This window comes from Ochotona princeps, chromosome 17 (genome assembly GCF_030435755.1).
Source record: "Ochotona princeps isolate mOchPri1 chromosome 17, mOchPri1.hap1, whole genome shotgun sequence".
NCBI lineage: Eukaryota > Metazoa > Chordata > Mammalia > Lagomorpha > Ochotonidae > Ochotona > Ochotona princeps.
In genome coordinates this window covers 37,293,880-37,316,630 of record NC_080848.1, presented here as the reverse complement: position 1 = coordinate 37,316,630, position 22,751 = coordinate 37,293,880, and the positions used below count along the sequence as shown (strand labels likewise).

At 40.5% G+C, this 22,751-nt stretch overlaps 1 protein-coding gene across 2 annotated transcripts in view; it reads right to left on the bottom strand.

Moving 5' to 3' along the window:
- Positions 1-216: 216 nt before the first annotated feature.
- GOSR1 (golgi SNAP receptor complex member 1) overlaps positions 217-22,751 on the bottom strand; it is a 42,004-nt gene continuing 19,469 nt past the window's right edge. For both annotated transcript variants that reach the window (XM_058675569.1, XM_058675570.1), the window contains exons 7-9: positions 11,523-11,552; positions 4,765-4,847; positions 217-683 (exon numbers count right to left, since the gene is read on the bottom strand). In XM_058675569.1, the coding sequence (XP_058531552.1) occupies positions 559-683; positions 4,765-4,847; positions 11,523-11,552 (238 nt within the window). In that variant the 3' untranslated portion in view covers positions 217-558. The remainder of the gene's footprint in view (positions 684-4,764; positions 4,848-11,522; positions 11,553-22,751) is intronic.

Genomic DNA, 22,751 nt, shown 5'->3' with positions numbered 1-22,751 from the left:
TTGGCCTAACTGCTTCTCAAAGTATCTGTGAAAAAAGGAATTATCCTTGAATACCAAGAGTTGGGTTACTCAGAGTAGAAATCTACAGCACAGATGATTGAGAAAGGACTTGTGATTTTTCATCATTAGTGTAAAATCAAAGGACCAAAGTTACTTTTATATGCAACCCAATCTAATGGCTGAAAGAAAAGCAGTCTTTGGGTTAGAAACACTTGCTTTTCTGAGGAATCTGGCCTGGCTTGGCATCAGGCTTCATCACTTCGAAGCATAGACTACTCTGGTTTTCATCAGTTTACTTACCTCCTAAGGAGACAAAAGCAACTGAAAACCCCTTCCCTCCTTGTTTAAATTAAAAGCAGGTAAATACGTATTGGGAAGGATAGCACAGAACGCCCATGGCTTCGGCTCATCCTGAGCACATTACAGAGTCCAGCGTGGTCAGTCTTGAAGTCATTCTGCTGGTCAGGCTCATCACCAGAACAGTCAACTTCTTCCTACTTTTCCTTATTCCAGATCAGGGAGTAAAATGGTGGCCGTCACGTCCCTGGGGATGTGCCATCAGTGGAAGGCATATAGCAGCAGGAGGATGGTGCAGATGCCAATCACGGCCCCCAGGATGAGGGAGTCTCGTCGCTTCCTAAGGTTGATCCGCTGGATCAGACTGTTCACAGCAGGAAATCGATCTTTGGGAAATCTTTATTAAGGTCACATTTGCAAGAGGTCTTGATAGTGTAAAGTCACAGGACTCACAGGACAGAGCTCAGTAGAGTTCAAAAACTGTTAAGTGATGAGAAGAAACAAAGGAGAAGCAAACTATAGCCAGGGAGTCTTGGGCAAACACATTTCCATGCTACTGTGCTATATCCCGAACAAATTCTATTCTTCTAGTCCTACATGTAGTGAACAGAGAAGAATAGAGGAAGAAGAAGAGGAGGAAGAGGAAGAGGAAGAAGAAGAAGAAGAAGACCTCAAAGGGAGTGAGGGGGAACAAAATCCTGACAGTTCCTGTTTACTGAGGTTACTGCCAACCCTCAGGTGAGGGCGGGAGCCAGTACAGGGACAAGGAGGCACAGCTGACCACCGTCACCTTCATCCCCTTCCATTCTCTTCCTCTTTTTCCCTTTCCTCCTCCTCTCAGCTTTTTCCCAGTCCCCTTCTCTCAGGAGACTTGAAGGGTTCTGCCTAAACGTTTTGGAGAAATCCCTAATCCTCTCCTCATGGGATGATCATCTCCCATGGAATCAGGCAATTGGCAAGAACCAACTCTAGGATGCACACAATCAGACATGGCTGAATTATTTAAATTTTAAAATTCACTTTACAGCCATGGGCAGGATACAGTTAGGAAAGTGGGTTAAACTGTTTTAGCTGTTTTATTTGGGGAACATAAAAAAGCTCTATCTTACTTAGTACTTAAAAATATTTTTACACTCTTATTTATTTATAGTTGTAGACCCAAACACCTACACTGCTGTGTATTTCTGGTTAGGGTTTCTGACAATGCACCTGCAGGTGCACCATTTTTTTATTAACAGAGATGTTATCAAGACCAGGAAAATCTTTGACAAAAACCACCTAGCATGCTACACAATTGGAATAACCCCACACACTGTGAATCCTCACTGCATTTTCTTAGAACAAGGAAACTCTCACCTGAGACTACATTTATCTGTGTGCTTACATATCCTGAACTTTGTATGATTAAAACCATGCCTTCTTGTAATCATGAATTCCTTTGATGTGTGGAACACAGCTTTACATGCTAGAGGTATTAATGTGTTTTTGAACCAGTGAAAGAAAAAAAAAGTAATTTGCAGAAACACAGCATGTATTGAATTAATGGACAAAAATTTTTACAAGGTAAAAAAATCTCATATAGAGAAAATGCTTAATATTTTCTTGCTTAGTAAAAGGATAAGCCCACTAAGAGCATGTTAGGACTGACACTGAGCGTATGTGTTTTTTACATCCAGGAAACTGTCTGCAATGGATAGTTTTGTCCAGCTTATCTTTGAGAAACCATGGCTCTCCTTTCGGGCCTCCTACAGTAATCTAGCTCAGCCCGTGTCACGGGGGATCACCCTGCCCTCTGCCATCAAGTGTACACACTAACTCAGGACAGGCCAATGAGAACAGTCCTTTCCCCTGGGCTAGAAATGGGTGGTGACTCAAGCTGGAACAATCCTGGTTCTCTTGGGAATTCTAACAGCAACAGCTGTTAAAAAGGACACCATGGGGCCCGGAGGCATGGCCTAGTGGCTAAAGTCCTCGCCTTGAATGCGCCGGGATCCCAAATGAGCGCCGGTTCTAATCCCGGCAGCTCCACTTCCCATCCAGCTCCCTGCTTGTGGCCTGGGAAAGCAGTCGAGGACGGCCCAATGCATTGGGACCCTGTACCCGCGTGGGAGACCCGGAAGAGGTTCCTGGTTCCCGGCATCGGATTGGCGCACACCGGCCCGTTGCGGCTCACTTGGGGGGTGAATCATCGGACAGAAGATCTTCCTCTCTGTCTCTCCTCCTCTCTCTGTATATCTGACTTTGTAATAAAAAATAAATAAATCTTTAAAAAAAAAAAAGGACACCATGGGGGCCTTTGAACTGGTATTAAAGCCATCTCTATGAAAAGGAGAAAGCCTGCCTGAACCTCAGCTAATAATGAGGAGAACTAAGATGGGGAAGAGAGCAGGAAAGAGGAGATATCAAGCAGCTCCTGAATGGCAAACTCCAAGTCCCTGAATCTAGTCATGCCTTAAACCAAATACCACCCCAGACTTTAATACAAACTAATTTCTTCTTCCCACCCTTAATCTATCTGAGGTAACTTTCTACTACTAGTCTCTATGGGTTCTATCTATCTATCTATCTATCCATCCATCCATCCATCCATCCTGCCCTCCTTCCCTCCATCTCACAATCTTTTGGAATTGTAAAATTATCAAGTAGCTAATCTTATTTTCGGTTCTGGAATACTGCTTTATTTTAAGACAACTTTACTGGGGGAAATACATCCAGACTAGAGAAGAGAGCATACAGAAGTGACAAGAAATTCTAACACTAGGGAAAGTTTCAATCTTAGCCCTGTCATCTGATTCCTATTTCTACGTCAAAGTCTCAAGGGTTTCACTAGACAAAAAACATTTTTATGTTCACTAAGTAGATGCTGCTCTTTTTGGCAACCAAGTTCATAGCAGAAGAAAGCACAATTTCATGGAGAAACAATGAAACTTGAAATCTGAACCTTTTAATCTGCTTTTTCTGACTGTGAACCTGGGCAAAGCCATTTCTCTAATTCTTCATCTACCAAAAAACCAAATTTTACAACCTACTTTTGAAGATCCTGTATATAAGACAACTCTGTAAACTGTTTAGCACAGAAGTGATTCTGGTCTGGATCTGTGGTTGCTCAGGCTGATAAGCTTAAACCAAAATTTATAAAAGCCTGGAAAATGCCAATAAACTTCTAGATAAATCGCTTCCTTAGGCAAGCAGAAGTCACACTTAAGTGACCTTGAATAAGCTAGCACCAAAAAAAAATTCACTGTTTTTAGAATTACAGAGGTTTTCCCCCATTACAGTGAGGCAGAAAGCTTCCTCAAAGGCTGCTCTTCTCACAGAGTAAATAAAATTCAGGCATTTATTCTAGGTTTCCTGGAAGTATTAGTAATCCTATTTCAATTATGAAATGGAAAAATGAAAATATGGAGGTCAACAACAAATGAGATGTATCTTAGAATTCTGCTTACATAGTCACAGCACTCATGGTGTACCCAGCAGTGCTATCTTATCTAGGCATACAGAACGCTGTCTTCCTTCTTCCCTCTTCTAAGTTATCTACTACTGACCTAGTCTTCAAACTGGAAAAAGCATGATATACGATGTTCAAGTAAGATCCATGTCAGTATGTATGCCATATACCTAATCAAAACAGCTTTTCAAACATAAAACATGGGGGGCATTTTGCATATTTCCTGACTGAAAGCAGATTCTGTGAGAAAGTGGTGATGACCCAGCAGGGTCCCTGTCATCCTCATGCGCGGCCTGAACTGAGTTTGTGGCTCTTGTGTTTGACCATGCCTGGTCCTAGTCACTGAAGACATTTAGGTAGTGAAATCAGTGGATTGGAGCTTTGCCTCTCAAATCAATTAAAAAATAATAATAAAAAAATACAATGTAAAATAATTTTGTGAGTAAGTTCACCTTTTAAAAAAAATTTAGTATTAAGTTTCTGGTATGCAATCTTTATTTGCTTTCACCCATTTGAAAGAGCAGCAGAGAAGGATGGAGAGATACAGAGATTCCCCAAGCACTGGCTCACTCCCCAAAGGCCTGCAACAGTTGCGACTGGTTCAGGCTGAAGTTACCAGCCTAGAATTCCACTCCTTCCTTCCAAGCTTTCTTTCCATGTGGGTAGCAGGAGACCACTTCCATAAGTCATTCTCTGCTACCTCTCAGGATGCAGGAAGCTGGATAGGAAGTGAAGTAGTTAGGACTTGAACTGGCACTCTGATATGGGAATCAACACCCCAAGCCAGAGCTTAACCCATTGGTCCACAATGCTCATTCTGGTGTGTATTCTTTTGGAAACTGCATTAAACACCATAAACTTTTAGAAAGTAGGAATGCATGGTATATTCATAGTGTGCAGTTCACTGATGGGCACTTCTGAAACTGATGATGCCAACAAACACATGTACATTTCCTTGTTTCCCTCCACCCCGCCCTCCCCAAACAAACCCAGATTTTAAGACTTTTAAGAAAGGATACTGGCCAAAGTGTTCATTCTGCTGTGAATTGATTTCAACATTCCTCTCTGTGAAGTCATATTTTCTTTTGTTGCCATAGCAATGCTTTGAGGGGGGAAAAGCAGATAACAATTAAATGGGCATTTAAGATCATCCTGTTTAGATCCAACACACCTTCAAAATGAAAATAAAATTACAATGAGCAATAGCATCTTGAGCAGAAAACTGGGGGCTAGGAATGTGGTTAGGATCATTTTCCATTGTCCTTTTCCTGAACAACTCCACTGCCACCCAAAGGAAATTTTTTTTTTAAATTCAAGGCAGTGAACCATTTCCTGTTTTCTTCAAAATAACAAATAAAACATTAACAGACAAATGACATTAAAATGCTTCTTAAGATGATTTTAGAAGAGGCCAACTACAAAATATTCTTCATTAGGAAAAACTGTAGAGAAGGAAGTAGAGAATTATAGCTATAAAAATAGAACCTAAACCTTCATTAGGAAAAACTGTAGAGAAGGAAGTAGAGAATTATAGCTATAAAAATAGAATCCTAAAGTATCTATTCAAATGCAACCAATTCTCAATTTATGAAGAGATTATGCTACGAATTTCTACTAGGCAATATCTGAGACCCATGCAGCATTGGGCTGAGTGTGCAAGCCAGTAAACAAATCAAATTCATTGAACATAACCGAGAAAGCAGACAACCTCACTATCTGTAGAATATATTCTGTTCCATGTGACTGATGTCTCCTTCAGCAAGAATCCAAGTTAACATGTCTTATTTACTTCCAGAATATAAGTCCACAGTCTTATATCCTTGGATATTAGAATTCTAGAGGGCAAGGTCGGTGCCCATTCTGATATCTACATACTAAGGGGTGCTTCAGACATTATAAAAAGATATAAGAGGACTCAGCACAGTGGCTCAAGGGGCTAAATCTGCACCTTCAAGCACCAGGATCCCATCTGGGAGCCTCTGTATCTTGGCTGCTCCACTACCCATCAACTCCCTGTTTGTGTCCTGGAAAAGCAGTCAAGGATAGCCCAAAGCCTTGGAACCCTGCACCCTCATGGGAAATCTGGAGGAGTATCCTGGCTCCTGATTTTGGATCAGCTCAGCTCCAGCTGTTCTAGCCATTTGGGAAGTAAACCTCTTTCCAATATAAATAAATAACCCCCTCTTTCTTTTTAAAGATTTATTTTAATTTCATGGGAAAATCGGATATATGAAAAGAGAGACAGAGAGGAAGATCTTCCATCCATTGATTCACTCCCTAAGCGGCTGCCACAGCTGGAGTTGAGCCAATCTGAAGCCAAGAGCCCAGACCCTCTTCTGGGTCTCTGATGTGAGTGCAGGGTCCCAAGGCCCTGGGCCATTCTCCACTGCTTTTCCAGGCCACAAGCAGAGAGATGGATGGGAAATGGATGGCCAGGACTGGAACCGGGACAATATGGAATCCCAGCACATGCAAGGCGAGGACTTCAGTCGCTAGGCCACCATGTCAGGGCCTAAATAAATAAATAAACCTTAAAAAAAAAAACTACAAGAAATATTGTAATCAATTCTGAAAATATTTGGAACATAACAAAAGGGTAACAAGATGAAGACTGTAGAAATATGAGAGACATGATACAAATTCCTGAACTTACCTTTGACCCATTTTCCCTCATGCAGCAATACAAGCAAAAAGTAGACAAACTGGGGAGGGTCTACCTGCAGTATAAAGTTTCTTTGAGAACTCTAAGAAAGCCAGGTAGGTAGAGTGGCTGGACTCTCAAATGACAAGAGAACCATGAATTGACGCCAGGGAAATTTAGATTTTCCTTGAACTCTGGGATAAAAGAGCCAGGCTTCATTGTTTCTTTTGGAATCCAGACAGTGGGAGACTATAGGCCTGTACGCACCTGGACTGCAGTGACAGACAGACCCAACTGTTAACAGTTCCTGCAGCTGGAGAAGGACTACTGTGCAGAGAGTGATGAGCAGTGAGCTCACAGCCCAGCAGCATACAGTGTGATGCTTTGCTCTTATGGGGAACAGTGCTGGGGCATTCAACACCACAAAATATGCCACAGCTTATGAGTCTCTAATAGCCAGGCCGATCCAGGACAGACACTAATCCTCTGTTGGTTACTCCCCAGTGCTTGTAACAGTTAGGGCTGGGCCAGGTTGAATACATCAATCGGGAAGGTCCAAGTGCTTGGTTCCATGCACCAGCATGGGAGACCAAGAGGAGCATGTTTGCTTCTAGCTTTGGACTGGTTCAACTCTGACCACTGTGGTCATTTGGGGAACGAACAAGAGGATGGAAGATCTTTCTCTGTCTCTCCTTCTCTCTGTATATTGGGCTTTCCAATAAAAACCAAAAACCAAAACAAGAACACAAAAATTCCAAAATTGTTTCTAAGCAAATAATTCTTGTGTTAAACACTCAATCAAGACAGGGCAGATAAGCCTTTTTAGATGAGGACAGTTGGTTACTGTCTATGGCCATACCACCCTGAACGCGCCTGATCTAGATGAGGACAGTCTCCCAAATTTACCTCCTGCTGTTTCCCAGGAATCAACTACAGGACATGGTGCAGTCTAATGAGGGAATAAACTAGGAAAGGGAAGACTTAAATCCAAGAAATTGGATTATTTTAGGGTAACTGAGAATGGATATCCCAGGGCCAGAAAAATGTGACAGCCTACAAAAAAATGAGTGTGGATTAGTACTTTCAATTATGGATGCAAAAAACAGGAAGAATACAGAAGTAAATTAAACTAACAACTTGAAAATTACTTCTTATCTATATTTTTTTTGGTTTAAGTGTCTATAGCAACATATGACACATTTAAAATGTGGTTGTTTTAAAACAGATTTACTTTAGAAAGCATTTAAAAATACACATTGTTGGAGGCTGGCATGGTGGTGTAGTGGGCATGAAGCCAGCATCCCCTAAACACACTAATTCCCGTCCTGGCTGCTCCACTTCCAATCCAGCTCCTTGCTAATGGCTTAGGAAAGCAATAAGATGGCCCAAGTGGCCTGGGCTCCTGCCATCACGTGAAACATCTGGAGGGAGTTCCTGGCTCCTGACTCCACCCTGACCATTAAGGCTATCTGGTAAGTGAGCCAGTGGATAGATCTCTCTCTTCCTTTTTTTTTTTTTAAAGATTTATTTCTTTTTATTTCAAAGCCAGATATACAGAGAGGAGAGACAGAGAGGAAGATCTTCCGTCCGATGAATGACTCCCCAAGTGAGCGCATTGGCCGGTGCTACGCTGATCCGCAGATCCGAAGCTGGGAACCAGGAACCTCTTCCGGGTCTCCCACATGGGTGCAGGGTCCCAATATTTTGGACCGTCCTCAACTGCTTTCCCAGGCCACAAACAGGGAGCTGGATGGGAAGTGGAGCTGCTGAGATATGAACCGGCACCCATATGGGATCCTGACACATGGCAAGGCGAGGACTTTAGTCACTAGGCTACCGCACCAGGCCCAAGATCTACTTACTTTACAGAATTAGAAAAAGAAAGAGGGGGCCCAGCAGCGTGGCCTAGCGGCTAAAGTCCTCGCCTTGAACGCCCCGGGATCCCATATGGGCGCCGGTTCTAATCTCAGCAGCTCCACTTCCCATCCAGCTCCCTGTTTGTGGCCTGAGAAAGCAGTTGAGGAAGGCCCAAAGCCTTGGGACCCTGCACCCGCGTGTGGGAGACCCAGAAGATCCTAGCTCCTGCCTCTGGATCGGTTAAACTCCAGCTGTTGCAGCCACTTGGGGAGTAAATCAGCAGATCTTTCCGTCTCTCCTCCTCTATGTATATCTGACTTTCCAATAAAAATAAAATCTTTTTAAAAAAACTAAGTAGATCTTTTAAAAGCAAAAATAAAAACACACATATTGCGGCCTCGTATAATGTAACAGAATTTAAACCTAGGCTGGGCAATCTGAAGTGCCTCTTTGGATCATGTACGACTATCACTTCCTCTTTAAACTCTGACTCACAAGTGGATAGAGAATAAAAAATATTTCTGCAAAGCATTTTGCATTTCTTAGAGAATGGAATATTATCACCATACATTATGTTATCATCTTGTTGAATATGCATGATTTCCAGCATCACATAAAGTAGATCTAGACACACTTCCCCATCTCATTCCGTCGTCTGGAGTCATGCTGAGAGAAATTGAGGCTGCTGTTATTTCACATGCCAAACACTCAGAAGTAAAATACTAACTTCAAGCAATACATAAGGCTTTTAAAATGATAAATCATTGATAGGCTTACGGAAACTTAAACTATCTTATCTGTTCTGTGAATTAAACTGACTTATTTTTTTAACAACAGAAAAGGGTATGTATACATTTAAAGACAGGTTTATAAAAAGTAAAACTATTAGTCCTTTTCAAGCTTTTTTTTTTTTTTTTTTTTTTTTTTTTTTTTTTGCTTTTTGGGAGCATTTTTAAATCTCCAAGTCTCTAATCAGTTGTGCATATATTTGTAAAATATGGTGCTGTGGCATAACAGGTAAGGTCTCTGCTTCTGATACTAGCATCCCATAGAGTCCTGGCTCTTCCACCTGTAATCCAGCTCCCTTCTGATGTATCTGGGAAAACAGCGGAAGTCAGCCCAAGTGCTTGGGCCCCTGCACACACGTGGGAGTCTTGGAAGAAACTCCTGTACCTCCTAGCTTTGTACCAGCCTAGCTCTGGATGTTGCAGCCATGTGGGAAATAAATCAAGGGCTGGAAGATCTCTCTCTCATTGTAACTCTGCTTTTCAAATAGATAAGTAAATCTTAAAAAAAAGTCTTCAAAAGGAAAAGGTAAATTTTTATATATTTCGTATGTATTTGAGACAATTTGTTATCTATAAGCAAACATAATTAGCTTTGTATACAGTGAAATTTCACCAGTAATAGTCTATCATATTTTATAAAAGGAATGTAGAAATAAAAGATTTTCAAATAACATGATTTTTAAGGCAATATAATAGTGGCAGCTATTGAACGATTATCAAATGTTGGTATTCTAAGAGTTACCCTGAACTTTCATCTTCATATTACCACCCCTGAGGTAGGCCAGTGCTGAAATGAAAAGCTCGATAAAGGCAGTCTAACTTAGGAGACCGGGCAGAAAAGAAAACTAAATAAAAGAATAAAGGAAAAGGACTACTGGGAAACTTTACATAAGAGAATCCCTGTAAAATACGATCATTCTCATGTGCAGATGAAAAGGAAAGAGTTATAGCCTCAGCTGAAAATCTGGCAATTGTGCAAAAACTTTGTTCACATACAAGATGCAGTGCATGCAATAAAAAAAAAATTCAACAATGGATGAATTATATTACAAAAGGTTATAATACACATTAGCATTAACTAATGAAGGGAACATATTATAATCTATTGAATAAAACAGGAATACATGACTATATCAATATAAATATTTCAAATGAACAGTGAAATATTTAGCAGTGAAGATATATCACTTATTTTCAAGCAATTAAAAAATGACCTACTGGGGGCCCAGCGGCGTGGCCTAGCAGCTAAAGTCCTCGCCTTGAAAGCCCCGGGATCCCATATGGGCGCCGGTTCTAATCCCGGCAGCTCCACTTCCCATCCAGCTCCCTGCTTGTGGCCTGGGAAAGCAGTCGAGGACGGCCCAATGCAGTGGGACACTGCACCCGCGTTGGAGACCCGGAAGAGGTTCCAGGTTCCTGGCATCGGATCGGCGCGCACCGGCCCGTTGCGGCTCACTTGGGGAGTGAATCATCGGATGGAAGATCTTCTTTTCTGTCTCTCCTCTTCTCTGTATATCCAGCTTTCCAATAATAATAAAATCTTTAAAAAAAATTGACCTACTGAAAGGCATATGTAGTAAAATGTTAACATAATTTAGTTAGAAGGCATATATGACTTCTTCGCACTACTGAAATTTTTCTGAAATCTAATCTTCACAGCAATTTTTCCAGGGTCAGTACTGGCATCAGTTTGAAGAAAACAAAAGCTTCTAGAAGCTGAAGAATCTAATACGATGGAGACCTAGTTAAAACCAGGTTTCAAGCTAAATTCTTTCTTCACAGCTTGTACTCTTTTTAACAAAGTGGTAACCTCAGAAATGGTTTAGACAGAGTTCTGATTCTAGAGTCAGGACAGGTTGCCATATGAAGAGCTGAATCCTGAAAACTGTATGTTAGTCACAATCACTGGCAACTTACCTACCTTGATTTCTGTTTTGCTCTGGAGACAGCACCTAATGGTTAGTGTCTATCTCATAAGCTAGTGAGGTGAGAGAAAATAATTTAGCGTAAGCACTTTGGAACAGAACCAAGACCCAGGATAAGTACACAAGCGTTTCTTGTTTCCACAGATTTCACTACACCTTCCTGAAAAGAAATGTTGGACACACTGCTAAATTCTGAAATACAGAGACCTTACTTAGGTAGGATACTTTTTTGTTATAGCAATATAGATATCTAATAATCCTGTAGTACATTTTCTATAGCTACTGTAGCATAAACCAAGCTGACACACATGGTATGAGTAAGTCCTTTATCAAATCACATTTCAACTGTTTTCCATTAAAAATAAAAAAATAAAAGACTAAAGCTGAACTTTCAAAGATGAATTAGAAAGTTCATGCAAATAATAGTCTAATACCAACAACTCCAGAAGTGAATGTTTGGGCTTTAAATGTCTCTTAGAAACACGGCATGCAAACAGACCTAGTAAATACATTTTTAACCGCAGGATGAGTTGACTTTAACTCTATAAAACAAAAATTATTTTTACCTTATTGTTTCTTCTATGAGACGATCTGAGCTGCAAAAATTTCAAAATATGGAATTACTACACATTTAAATTACACACTTAAATATTTTACATTTATGAATAAATCATTTTTCATTTTTATTTAAAAATTAGACATGTATACAAAACGTAATTTCTGAAAGCATATGCAAAAAGATTTTGGAATCTTAGTTAATTCATGGACACAAATTTTATTTTATTATCTTAAATTTATTTTTTCCAGAGATACCCAATATTTAAGTCAAAGCCCTTTAATTACACCGTAAGGAAATAAAAACTTCTTTAATCTAGATAAAGTTCCCACCATCTGCTCAAAACTTAAGAATTACAACCAACTTGTTAAGACAGGATAGGCAAATACAGTTTTGATGTTTATAAGTAGTAATTATATATACCTTGAAGGTCCGTTTTTAGCTAGATCTAGTCCCAACTTACTAGAATTACTTTAGAATTCCATAATTTGAATAAAGACACCAAATATTTGCTACTGATCTGTAAATATTTGCTTTTATGTATTACATGTGAAAGAAAGAGAGAAGGAATGAAAGAGAAAGAAACAGCCAGCTACTTGAGGGCAAAGTTTGGTAGGTAATTTTGGTAAAAGAGCAAGTTTACAGCAGAAATAAGGAAAATAAACTCAACACATCTATACCCATTTAGTACAATGTAAGATACACAGCAGGCAAATACTTGTATTTTCTCAATTACTTCTTCCCAAAAGAATTTCTAAGTTCCTTCTATAAAATAGTAAGACCAGGCTTCATTTAAATAAAAAAAAGATATGTTTATTTATTTTTCTTGGAAAGGCATAAGTACAGAGAGAGGGAGACAGAGAAAGACCTCTGTCTGCTGATTCACTCCCCAAGTGGCTGCAAAGGCCACAGAGCTGAGTTGATTCAAAGCCAGGAGCCAGGAGCTTCTTTCGAGTCTCCCAAGTGAGTGCAGGATCCTAAGGCTTAGGACTATCCTCTACTGCTTTCCCAGGTCACAAGTAGGGAAGTGGAGCAGCCAGGACATGAACCAGTGCCCATATGGGATCACGGTGGTTGCAAGGCGAGGATTTAGCCACTAGGCTATCATGCTGGGCCCCAGGCTTCTTATTAAAGTAGTAGACTAGGAAATCTAAGTTACTGCATCAATTAAGGAAGAAAGATTCACTGAAAATATCTCATATAAATCTTTATAGGAATTTCAAAAATTACATAGATGGTGGGTAAAAGTGAAATCATATGCCTGTTTAAGATTTATTTATTTGAAAAGCAGAGTATCAGGGTGGAAATCTTCCATCCTCTGGTTCACCTCCCAAAGGCCTACAAAAGTCAGGCTGGGCTAGGCAGAAGACGAGCCAGGAACTATACCAGGTCTGCCACAGAGGGGTAGGGGCCCAAGCTCTAGGACCAACATCCACTGTCTTCCCAGGTATAACAGCAGGGAGCTGGATTGAAAGCGGAGCAGCTGGTTCTCAAAAATGCATTCCAATATGGGATGCTGACATGCCATGCTTAAATGCTGGCTCTACCATTCACTAGTTATTTGATGTCAAGGAAGTCTCTGAACTTATTTTCTTAGTTTCAGACACAAAGGAGCTTTACATCTGGAATGATTAGATCAGTGTCCAGCATACACTGAGCACTCCTTTTTGCTGTTATTATGACATTGACCAATAACTACAAACTGATTCTATATCTAAGCAGAAAGCTTCACTGTAAGTGGCACATTAGAGAGTTAGAGTAAGTCACACACTGGTACTGTAGAAACCTCTTTTCCAGCCCCATCATCCTTAGTTTATGTGGTGACACAAATAGAGGAGGGCCAGTCATTTCAGGTCTCCCAGGCCCTGCTCACTGGGCCCAGACCACATAAACGCCACTCATTAGCAGGAGCCTAGACATAGTGGATACGACTGAACAACAGAGTGGCTCCACAAAAATGGCATAATCTACTAAAAACGAATTCAAAACTGCTTTCCTTGGGGGCATAAACTATATGAAGGGAAATGATCCTTCCTAAATACGTGCTCCCTAACAGCCCAGGGACATTCCGCAGTCATCTAGAGGCTGTAATTAAGCAATGCATTTTTGTTTCATTTCAAGATCTATTTAAGCCAGCAGAAAACAATGCACTGAGTTTTATCCCCAATTAATGTATCAAGGAATTATGAAAGATACACTAGAATAACTCTTTTAAAAGGATAATTCATTTATGCTAACACATACATGCTGCAAGTAGCACAAGTCTCAAGGGAAAAAGTTCAATTTCATGTATACATTTTAAAACAATTGTAACTAATAAAATATAAAAACTTGGGAAAAATCACCTAGCTAATATCTAACTAGACTCCTCCTTATGAGCATAGGTGAATAAATGCATAAAACCAAGCTAGTATATAAGAAACAAGAACACAGATTTAAAAAGTAAGCCTTTGGGAAGCTGCAATAATTCACAAGCTGTCATCAACTTAGGAGACAATTCACCTCAAGCAACGTGGTAATGTAATCCTTCATTCAATTCACCACAAATTCCCTGAAGGTTTATGTCTTATTTATATCTGTATAAATATCTCTTAAAATATCTTGAAAGAATTAAGCTGCAGTGGAAGACATACTGATATATAATGTTTTCAGGGTTAACTGATTTTTACTTCACAGATAACATTTGGAAAAATACAGGAAAACAAACACAAAATAGGAACCTATCTGCAACATTAATATTGTGGTGTATGCCTTGACAGGATGAACGAAGGTACACCTTTGCTGGCGATTTTATTCATGACACACGAAAAAATTATTTACAAGCTAGCCAGAGAAGAAAAATCAAGCACTTGACAGACTCAGAATTCTACCTATCTCAAGGAGAGGAAGAAGGAAAAGTAAACCTGAACCACTACTACCTGTGAGATCCTGTAAAGTACCTTTCCTGCATGTTTTTTCTTTTTAAATTCGTCTTTCACTCTAACTTTGCCTTTCAAATAAATAAATAAATCTTAAAAAAAAAAAAAGTTTATTTTTTGGGCCCGGGGCAATAGCATAGTGGTTAAAGTCCTCACCTTGCACGTGCTGGGATCATATGGCCGCTGGTTCTAATCCCGGCGGCTCCACTTCCCATCTAGTTCCCTGCTTGTGGCCTGGGAAAGTACTCGAGGACGGCCCAAAGTATTGGGACTCTGTGCCCGCGTGGAAGACCCGGAAGAGCTCCTGGCTCCTGGCTGGCTCAGCTCCAGCTGTTGCAGCCACTTGGGGAGTGAACCATCAGATGGAAGATCTTCCTCTCTGTCTCTCCTCCTCTCTGTATATCCGCCTTTCCAATAAAAATAAATAAATCTTTTAAAAAAATCTGATTTTTAAAGAATAGTTTACTTTTCAAAAGTTTTCTAAAATCTATTTTTACTTTAAAAATTAGAGAGGGAGAGAAGATCTTCCAGTTGCTTCATCATTCCCCAAATAGCTGCCATGGCCGGGACTGCACTATCAGATGTCAGGAGCCAGGAGCTTCTTCTATGTCTCCCACATGGGGTCTGGGACCCAAGAAAAATGCAAAAGTGTCTATTTATTTATTTATTTTTAAAGATGTACTTATTTTTATTGGAACGGCGGATATACAGACAGGAAGAAAAACAGAGAAGACCTTCTGTCCATTGATTCACTCCCCAAGAGACTGCAACAGCTGGAGCTGCACTGATCCGAAGCCAAGAGCCAGGAGCCAGGAGCCTCCTCTGGGTCTCCCACACTGGTGCAGGGTCCCAAGGCTTTGGGCCGTCTTCGACTGCTTTCCCAGGCCACAAGCAGGGAGCTGCTGGGATTAGAACCGGCACCCATATGGGATCCCAGTGCATTCAAGGCAAGGACTTTAGCCACTAGGCCATGGCACCAGGCCCCAAAGTATCTTTTCAAAACAATTACATATTACATTAAAAGGAGGTGGAGGGCAGGGAGAGAGTATCTCTCTATCCACTGGCTCTCTTCCAATGTATTTAAAAATGTCTCCCCTGTGGGAGGAAGGGATCCAGGTGGTAGAGCCATAACCTGCTGCCTTCCCAGGGCATGCAGCATGCTGGAACCAGTGGAGCCAGCATCAAAGCAAGCCCTGTAATATAAGATACAGACATCCACACCACATCTTACTGCAAAGCCAAGGCCTGCCCCTGTCCAATTCACAACTGTTGCTTTTAGAGAGTTTAAATGTATCCTTCATACATGTTTACAGAATTTTCTCCCTGTCTGCAGCTTGTCTTTACTATTGTAACAATGTCTATGCTGCAGTATACATACATTTTTAACTTTAAAGCTTTACTTTTCACAAAGCTTATGTGCCCATTTTTTCTCCTTCATGTATAGTACCTTTTTTTTTTTTAAGATTTATTTATTTTTATTGGAAAGTGAGATATACAGAGAGGAAGAGACTGGAGAAAGATCCGTCTGCTGTTGCACTCTCCAAGTGGCCACAACTGTTGGAGCTGAGCTAATCCAAAGTCAGGAGCCAGGAGCTTCCTCTGGATATCCCACACGGGTGGAAGGTCCCAAAGCCTTGGACCATACTCCACTGCCTTCCCAGGCCACAGGCAGGAAGCTGGATGGGGAAGCCAGGTGGCCAAGACACGAACAGGTGCCTGTATGGAATCCTGGCCTGTGCAGGGCAGAGGACTTTAGCTGCCAGGCTATCACACCAGGCCCTGTATGTTACATTTTTGATGTTAGATCTAAAAACTAATTGCCAGCCCAACATCACCTGCATTTTTACTATGTTGTAAAACTTCTAGAAGTCTTACAGTTTTGTATTTTACATTTAGGTCTATTATTTTTAGTTACTTTTTGGGGAAAATGCTTTTAGATTCATGTGTTTTCTTTTTAAAAAAGATTTATTTTTACTGCAGGTCAGATTTATAAAAAGGACAGACAGAAAGATCTTCCATCCACTGGTTAACTTCCTAAGTTGGCTGCAACAGTGGAGCAGAGCTGATCCAAAGCCAGGAGCCAGGGGCTGCTTCTGGGTCTCCTACTTGGTGCAGGATCCCATTGCTTTCCCAGTGCATAAGCAGGGAGCTGGATGCCAAGTGGAGCTGCCATGACACAAACCAGCGCCCATTTGGGATTCCAGAGCTTGTAAGGGGAGGATTTAATCACTGAACATTACAATGGGCCCAGGTGGTTTATTTTTCTTATAACCTAGAGCCTGGGCTATGAGAATTCATCTCAACAAACTGTCATAATGTGCAAAAGAGCTAAGGAACAAGCTTGGGTAACACATATCAAAGCGTTGTAACGTTTTGATCTCTCTTTGGAATGTCCCTTCCTGATTCTGAACATAAATATTTCAAAACTAAGAGCAAAAGTCACGTCCTTGAGAAGACTCCAACATCCCTCTAGTACAACGAAGCAAACCTAATTCCCCTTTTAATATTATGCTCTCATAGTTCTTTGCACTTTGTCAAGTCATTCAGAATTTAAGATATATCAGGCTATGCACTGGAAGAAAACTAAATTTAAAAAGAGGTTTTTTTTACCTATATGGTACTTCATGTAATATTTTAAAAATTTATCTCACAGAATTTTTGTTTACAGTTTCTCTGACTGGAATAAGTTCCTTGGGGAGAAACAAGAGAATGAGTCTGATCCATCTTTAATTCCCTGAAGTCTAGCACATGGAAGACACTCGGTAAATGCTTGATGAATGACAGAACAAATGAGGAACAGACACTCGGTTGAAACCGAAATACTCCTGTAAGCTTCCATAGGACAAAGGGGTTTATATATTAATATACAGAACAATACATATTATTATACACAAGTATTATATAAGCAGTCATCGGGGGCGGGGGATTATTTACTACCACAGGGTATCTCCAGCTCAAGTCAACAAAATCACATGGGCTGGGTGAGATGGCCTGGTGACTAAAATCTTTGCCTTGTACGCACCAGGATTCCACCTGGGTGACAGTTCGTGTTTTGGCTGCTCTAATTCCCATCCAGCTCCATGCTTTGTGGCCTGGGAAAGCAGTAGAGGATGGCCCAAAGACTTGGGACCCTGCACCCGCATGGGAGACCTGGAAGAAGCTCCTGGCTTCCCGCTTCAGATCAGCTCAGCTCTAGCCATTGTGGCCATGTGGGGAGTGAACCAGCAGATGGAGCACCTTTCTCTCTTGTCTCTCTTCTTCTCTGTAAATCTGCCTTTCCAATGAAAATAAATAAATCTTTCTTTTTAAAGCCATGTACCAATTGAAGATGAAAGAAAATGAATTCATGGGGTCTGTGTTGGGTACAGTGGGTTAAAGCTTTGTCTTGTGATGCCAGCATCCCACATCAGAGCACCAGAGTTCTGATTGCTCCACCTCAGTTTAGCTTCCTGTTAACGCTCCTGAGAAGGCAGCAGACATGGCCATGGGTGACCATCCAAATAGGAAAGCAATCAAATGAAAACAGAATAACTAAATGCTAAAACCAATCTTGTGGGCCCAGCGCCATAGTGTAGTTGTTAAATCCTCGCCTTGAATGCACCAGGATCCCATATGGTCACCGGTTCTGATCTTGGCAGCCCCACTTCCCATCCAGCTCCCTGCTTGTGGCCTGGGAAAGCAGTGGAGGACGGCCCAAAGCCTTGGGACCCTGCACCCGCATGGAAGACCTGGAGGAAGCTCTTGGCTCCTGGCTTCGGATTGGCTCAGCTCGCGCCATTGCGGCCACTTCGGGAGTGAATCAGAGGAGGGAAGATCTCCCTGTCTTTCCTTCTCTCAGTATATTTGCCTTTCCAATAAAAATAAATAAAATCTTAAAAAAAATGTTGTTTAATTGTAACTTGCTCTAACAGTTTTATATTTGAAATTATTTGAAACAAGTTTATTTTTTACAGAGCTTTAATATTATAAGATTCTACAATTATTTACCCTTAAAATGATGAAATAGGTGACAGCTATTAATTCTCCTTTAAAAACAAAAAAGGGGATCAAATCATTTGCTTTCTGAGAGGTAAAAAGTAACTGGTTTCTGAAGTCTCAATAACATTATGCTATGTTGATTCCTAAATACAATAAAAATGAATTTTTAAAGAAGCAAACCACAGGGAAGACAGGACGACGTGGAACAAAAATCAAAAATGGAAAGAGGTTAGGAAATGTGCATTTAGTAAGAGTTGTACTATTATTAAATAGTTATGAGACTTTGACCTATATTATCTTTGAATCTTACTTCTTAATTTGTTATATATAAAAGATGCTTGCTGAAGATTTTTACATATAATATGAAGGTACATCAAAGGTTTGTGCTTCATGGAATCAAGAGATGTTTATTTTGGTGGAAAAACATTTGAAATCCATGCACACAAAGGATTTTCAAAGAACTGAAAGGGAATGCCTTCTATGGAAAAAACTATGCACAGATTTCAAAATCAGGACACATCTGCATTTCTGTGTATAAAATAAAAATTAATGCCATCCATCCAATCTACTTATTCACACAATAAAGACCAAGTATGCTATGTATGGTGTAACAAGAACTAGAGATCCAACACCACCAAAACCAGACTAACTTGGTCTGTACAAATTACAAATCACCTGAAAGAAAGCACAAAATATTTGCCACTGTAAGACAGGCCAGGGTTTCTTACAAAGAATAAATGAATTCTGCTGTCTGGATCTGTATATATGAAATTCTGAAAAGGTAAAACTAATTATAATGGTAGAAGGCAGGAAGTAGCCTCCTGGTATTATAGGACTTGATCACAAAACGAGCAAAGAAATTTTAGGGGGAAGGAATAAATGTCTTGTGCCCTGATTTTGGCAGCAATTAAAAAATACATACATTTATTAAAACTTACTAATTGATACATTCAAATGGGCACTTTTTAATCAAATGACAATCTCAATGTACATGACTTTGGGGTGGGGGCAAATGGCAGCCACAAACAGTCCACAAGGCCTCAGTTCACCCTTTTGCTGCTACCTTGTTTCTAGTGTTCTTTCTGGGACTGACCTTTTCAGGAGCATGACTGAGGGGTCCACAATTTGGGAGGTTTGCAGGTATGTATTAAATGAACAACAGTGACAGTTTACCCAAACTGACAGATTATCAAGGATGACACAGATTTTTTAAAAAAAGAAGGCAGGAAAGAAAGCCAAGGTTATAAAGTTCAAGCTTCACCTTCACTGTAAGCCTTTTCCTATTTATTGATGAACATCCTTCTCTACAGCCCGCTCAGAAGCAGAGCTAACCTGTCCCTTTGTGCTATGCAGGACCCCCACCCAGTTGTAAAGTGTGTGTTTACTTTGCATGGTGACATTTCCTTTTGCTACTCACTCCCACCCAGCTGAGCTCACACACCCAGGAGAGGCTTCACCTCCTCTACTCTCAACACACTAAGTTGCTTTCACAGATTTCAACAAACTCTTAAGACAATGAAAACTGATTTTTAAAAATCAGACATACATTTAGGTATGGAAAGAAATTACAATTGAAATTTAAGAATCCTTTTTTTAAAATGAGGATCATGAATTATACTGGTATGTAGTAAACTTGATGAATATCAAGAAGGTGATTTTTAAAAAGCACTCAGTTTAAACGGATAATCAGTTAGGTGATGTTTAGTCATTTCTGCAAGCCACTCTTGGCATCTGTCACTTGGTTCTTGATAGAGCAGTCCCTCACATCAGCTGGGGATATGTTCCAGACAACCAGCAGATACCTCAAACCACAATTACCAAACACAATTATCATGTTTATTCCCATATATACACACCAATAATAAACTTTAATTTATAAACTGGGCACAGTAAGAGATGAACAGCATAACCAGTTATAAAGCAGAACAATTATTAACAATATGCTACAATAAAAGTTATATGAATACAGCTTTTCTCTCTCAAAATATTTTTGTACTTTCATCTTTTCACTTGTAAGAAGTTCTTTATGGCTTCTCTTTGGCATATATCTATTGCCAGCATTATTATTTTTTGTGTTGGGGCTATTAGTAAGCAAAATACTTGAGCACTGTGGTATCAAGTCAGCTGAGCAGGCTACAAACGCCCAGTGGGGCAGTGGCACACACAGAGCAGATACACTAGACCGCAGAATGAGCGCTGTCCTGGGTGGGACCAGCAGGACAGCAGATTTCATCATGCTTCTCAGAATGCAATTTAAAACTGATGAATTTTTTATTCCTTTACAAAACTTTCCACTGAATGGTTTCATCCCTTGGTAGTTAGCTGAAACTTCAGAAAACAAAACCATGCATAACGGAAGATCACTGTACACAAAAACAAAGTGGTTTCTTCTCTATTCTAAAGCCATCATGGACGAGAATGGCTCAATGTAACCTGGTCTATGACACGGTAGACACTGTCCTATGTAATTTCTAATACAGTAACACACTATAAAGAGCTATTTTTTCCCATCTAAAAGACACTACAGTCCTTGCCCAAAATATACAGTGCACACCAGATTTCAGTCTGGTCCATCTGGTTTCAAAATCCATACCCTATTCAATATTCTACCAATTCAAACACTGAAGTCACTTAAGACAGTTAAGTTAAACATGGTAAATCAATAAGAAAACATGAAAAATAATTAAAAACTATGTATCAAAAAATCTTTTGGGCTTGGAACGATAGCATAGCAGCTAAAGTCCTCACCTTGAACGTGCTGAGATCCCATACGGGCGCTGGTTCTAATCCCTGCGCCTCCATTTCCCATCCAGCTCCCTGCTTGTGGCCTAGCAAAGCAGTTGAGGAAGGCCCAAAGCCCGGGACCCTGCACCCATGTGGGAGACCTAGAGGAAGCTCCTGGCTCTGGATTGGCTCAGTCCTGGCTTTCCAATAACAATAAATAAATCTTTAAAAACCACTTTTGTTTCTATGATCACATATGATTAAATAAAAATGTATTTTAGGGAACAAATTATGGTAATATTTAAAATCTCTTGACTCTTTTGAAGCACTGCCAAATGTCTTTTTCATATGTGAAGAATTTCTAAGTCAATGTGCTGAATGTGCCCACTTGCCAGTTGAGTGGTGATCACGACACCATGAATCAGCATACATCTCTTTACATTGTCCAAGTTTGGATGAAACTCCTCAATTTAATTCCTTAGCTGGTTCTACATAATTTCAAAACACATGCTTCTTCCTGCAATTCTTTCATTAATTTGTCTCAAGAACTTAACTTTATCAATTGCTCTTACACAATTGTAAAAGGAAAGTTTTATTTCTCTTTGGTAGAGAAGCAGGAAGTGTTGTTAACCATGTGTGAGCTAAGTAAGGATAGGAAGCAGAGCTGCACACTGTGGACTAACTCCATTTAACTTCCGCCTGCAGTATGGATGTCTACACAGCACCTGGAGAAACTCAGGAAAGAAACAAAGGGAAGTGACACACTAGTAAACTTCACGGTCACTGCAGCACAAACAAAACACAGCACAACAGGAGGAAGATGTGGATGCGGTTTGGCATTCCAGAGATCGCTGACCTGCCTATGTACTATGGAGTACTAAGGAGAGAGTACTACAGACACAGTACACAGGAAGACTCAAGAGCACCATACTTACAGCCACATGAGAACAGAGCAAAGCACCAGAGGCTTGCACCGGTCTTCCCAGGGGAGCACCTCATTTTCTAAAGAGTACAGGAAAGAGCAGAGAGGGAAGCACCATAGGCAAATTTTTACTAAAGACCAAAATGTTAAAAATTTCAGTGAAGGCCTAGTGCAAATAGGCTCGTGGCTCACCTTGCATGTGCCGGCATGCCATATGGGCACCGATTCGTTTCCTAGCTGCTCCACTTCCCATCCAGTTCCCCGCTTCGAGGCCTGAGAAAGCAGCAGAGGATGCTCCAAAGTCTTGGGAGCCTTAAACTGCATGGGAAACCCAGAGGAAGCTCCTGGCTCCTGGCTTCTGGCTTGATCAGCTCACCTCTGGCTGTTGCAGCCACTTGGGGAGTAAACCAGCAGACAGAAGATCTTTCTATCTCTTTCTCTTTGTAAATCTGATTTTCTAATAAAAATAAATAAATCTTAAAAAGAAAGAATTGTAAACAAATATTCAATGAAAGAAGGATGAGGTAAGTACCTTTGATCTGAGGCAAAAAGACAGGAAGTTCACAAGTGGAAATGAGATTTGGCAAAGCTGTTGAGGAGAATGGGTTTGAGACCTAAACAGACAAGACGGGAAATACTTAAACCTGGTTAATGTGTAAGACCAGGTATTTTTTTCTCTATCCCTCCAATACAGGAG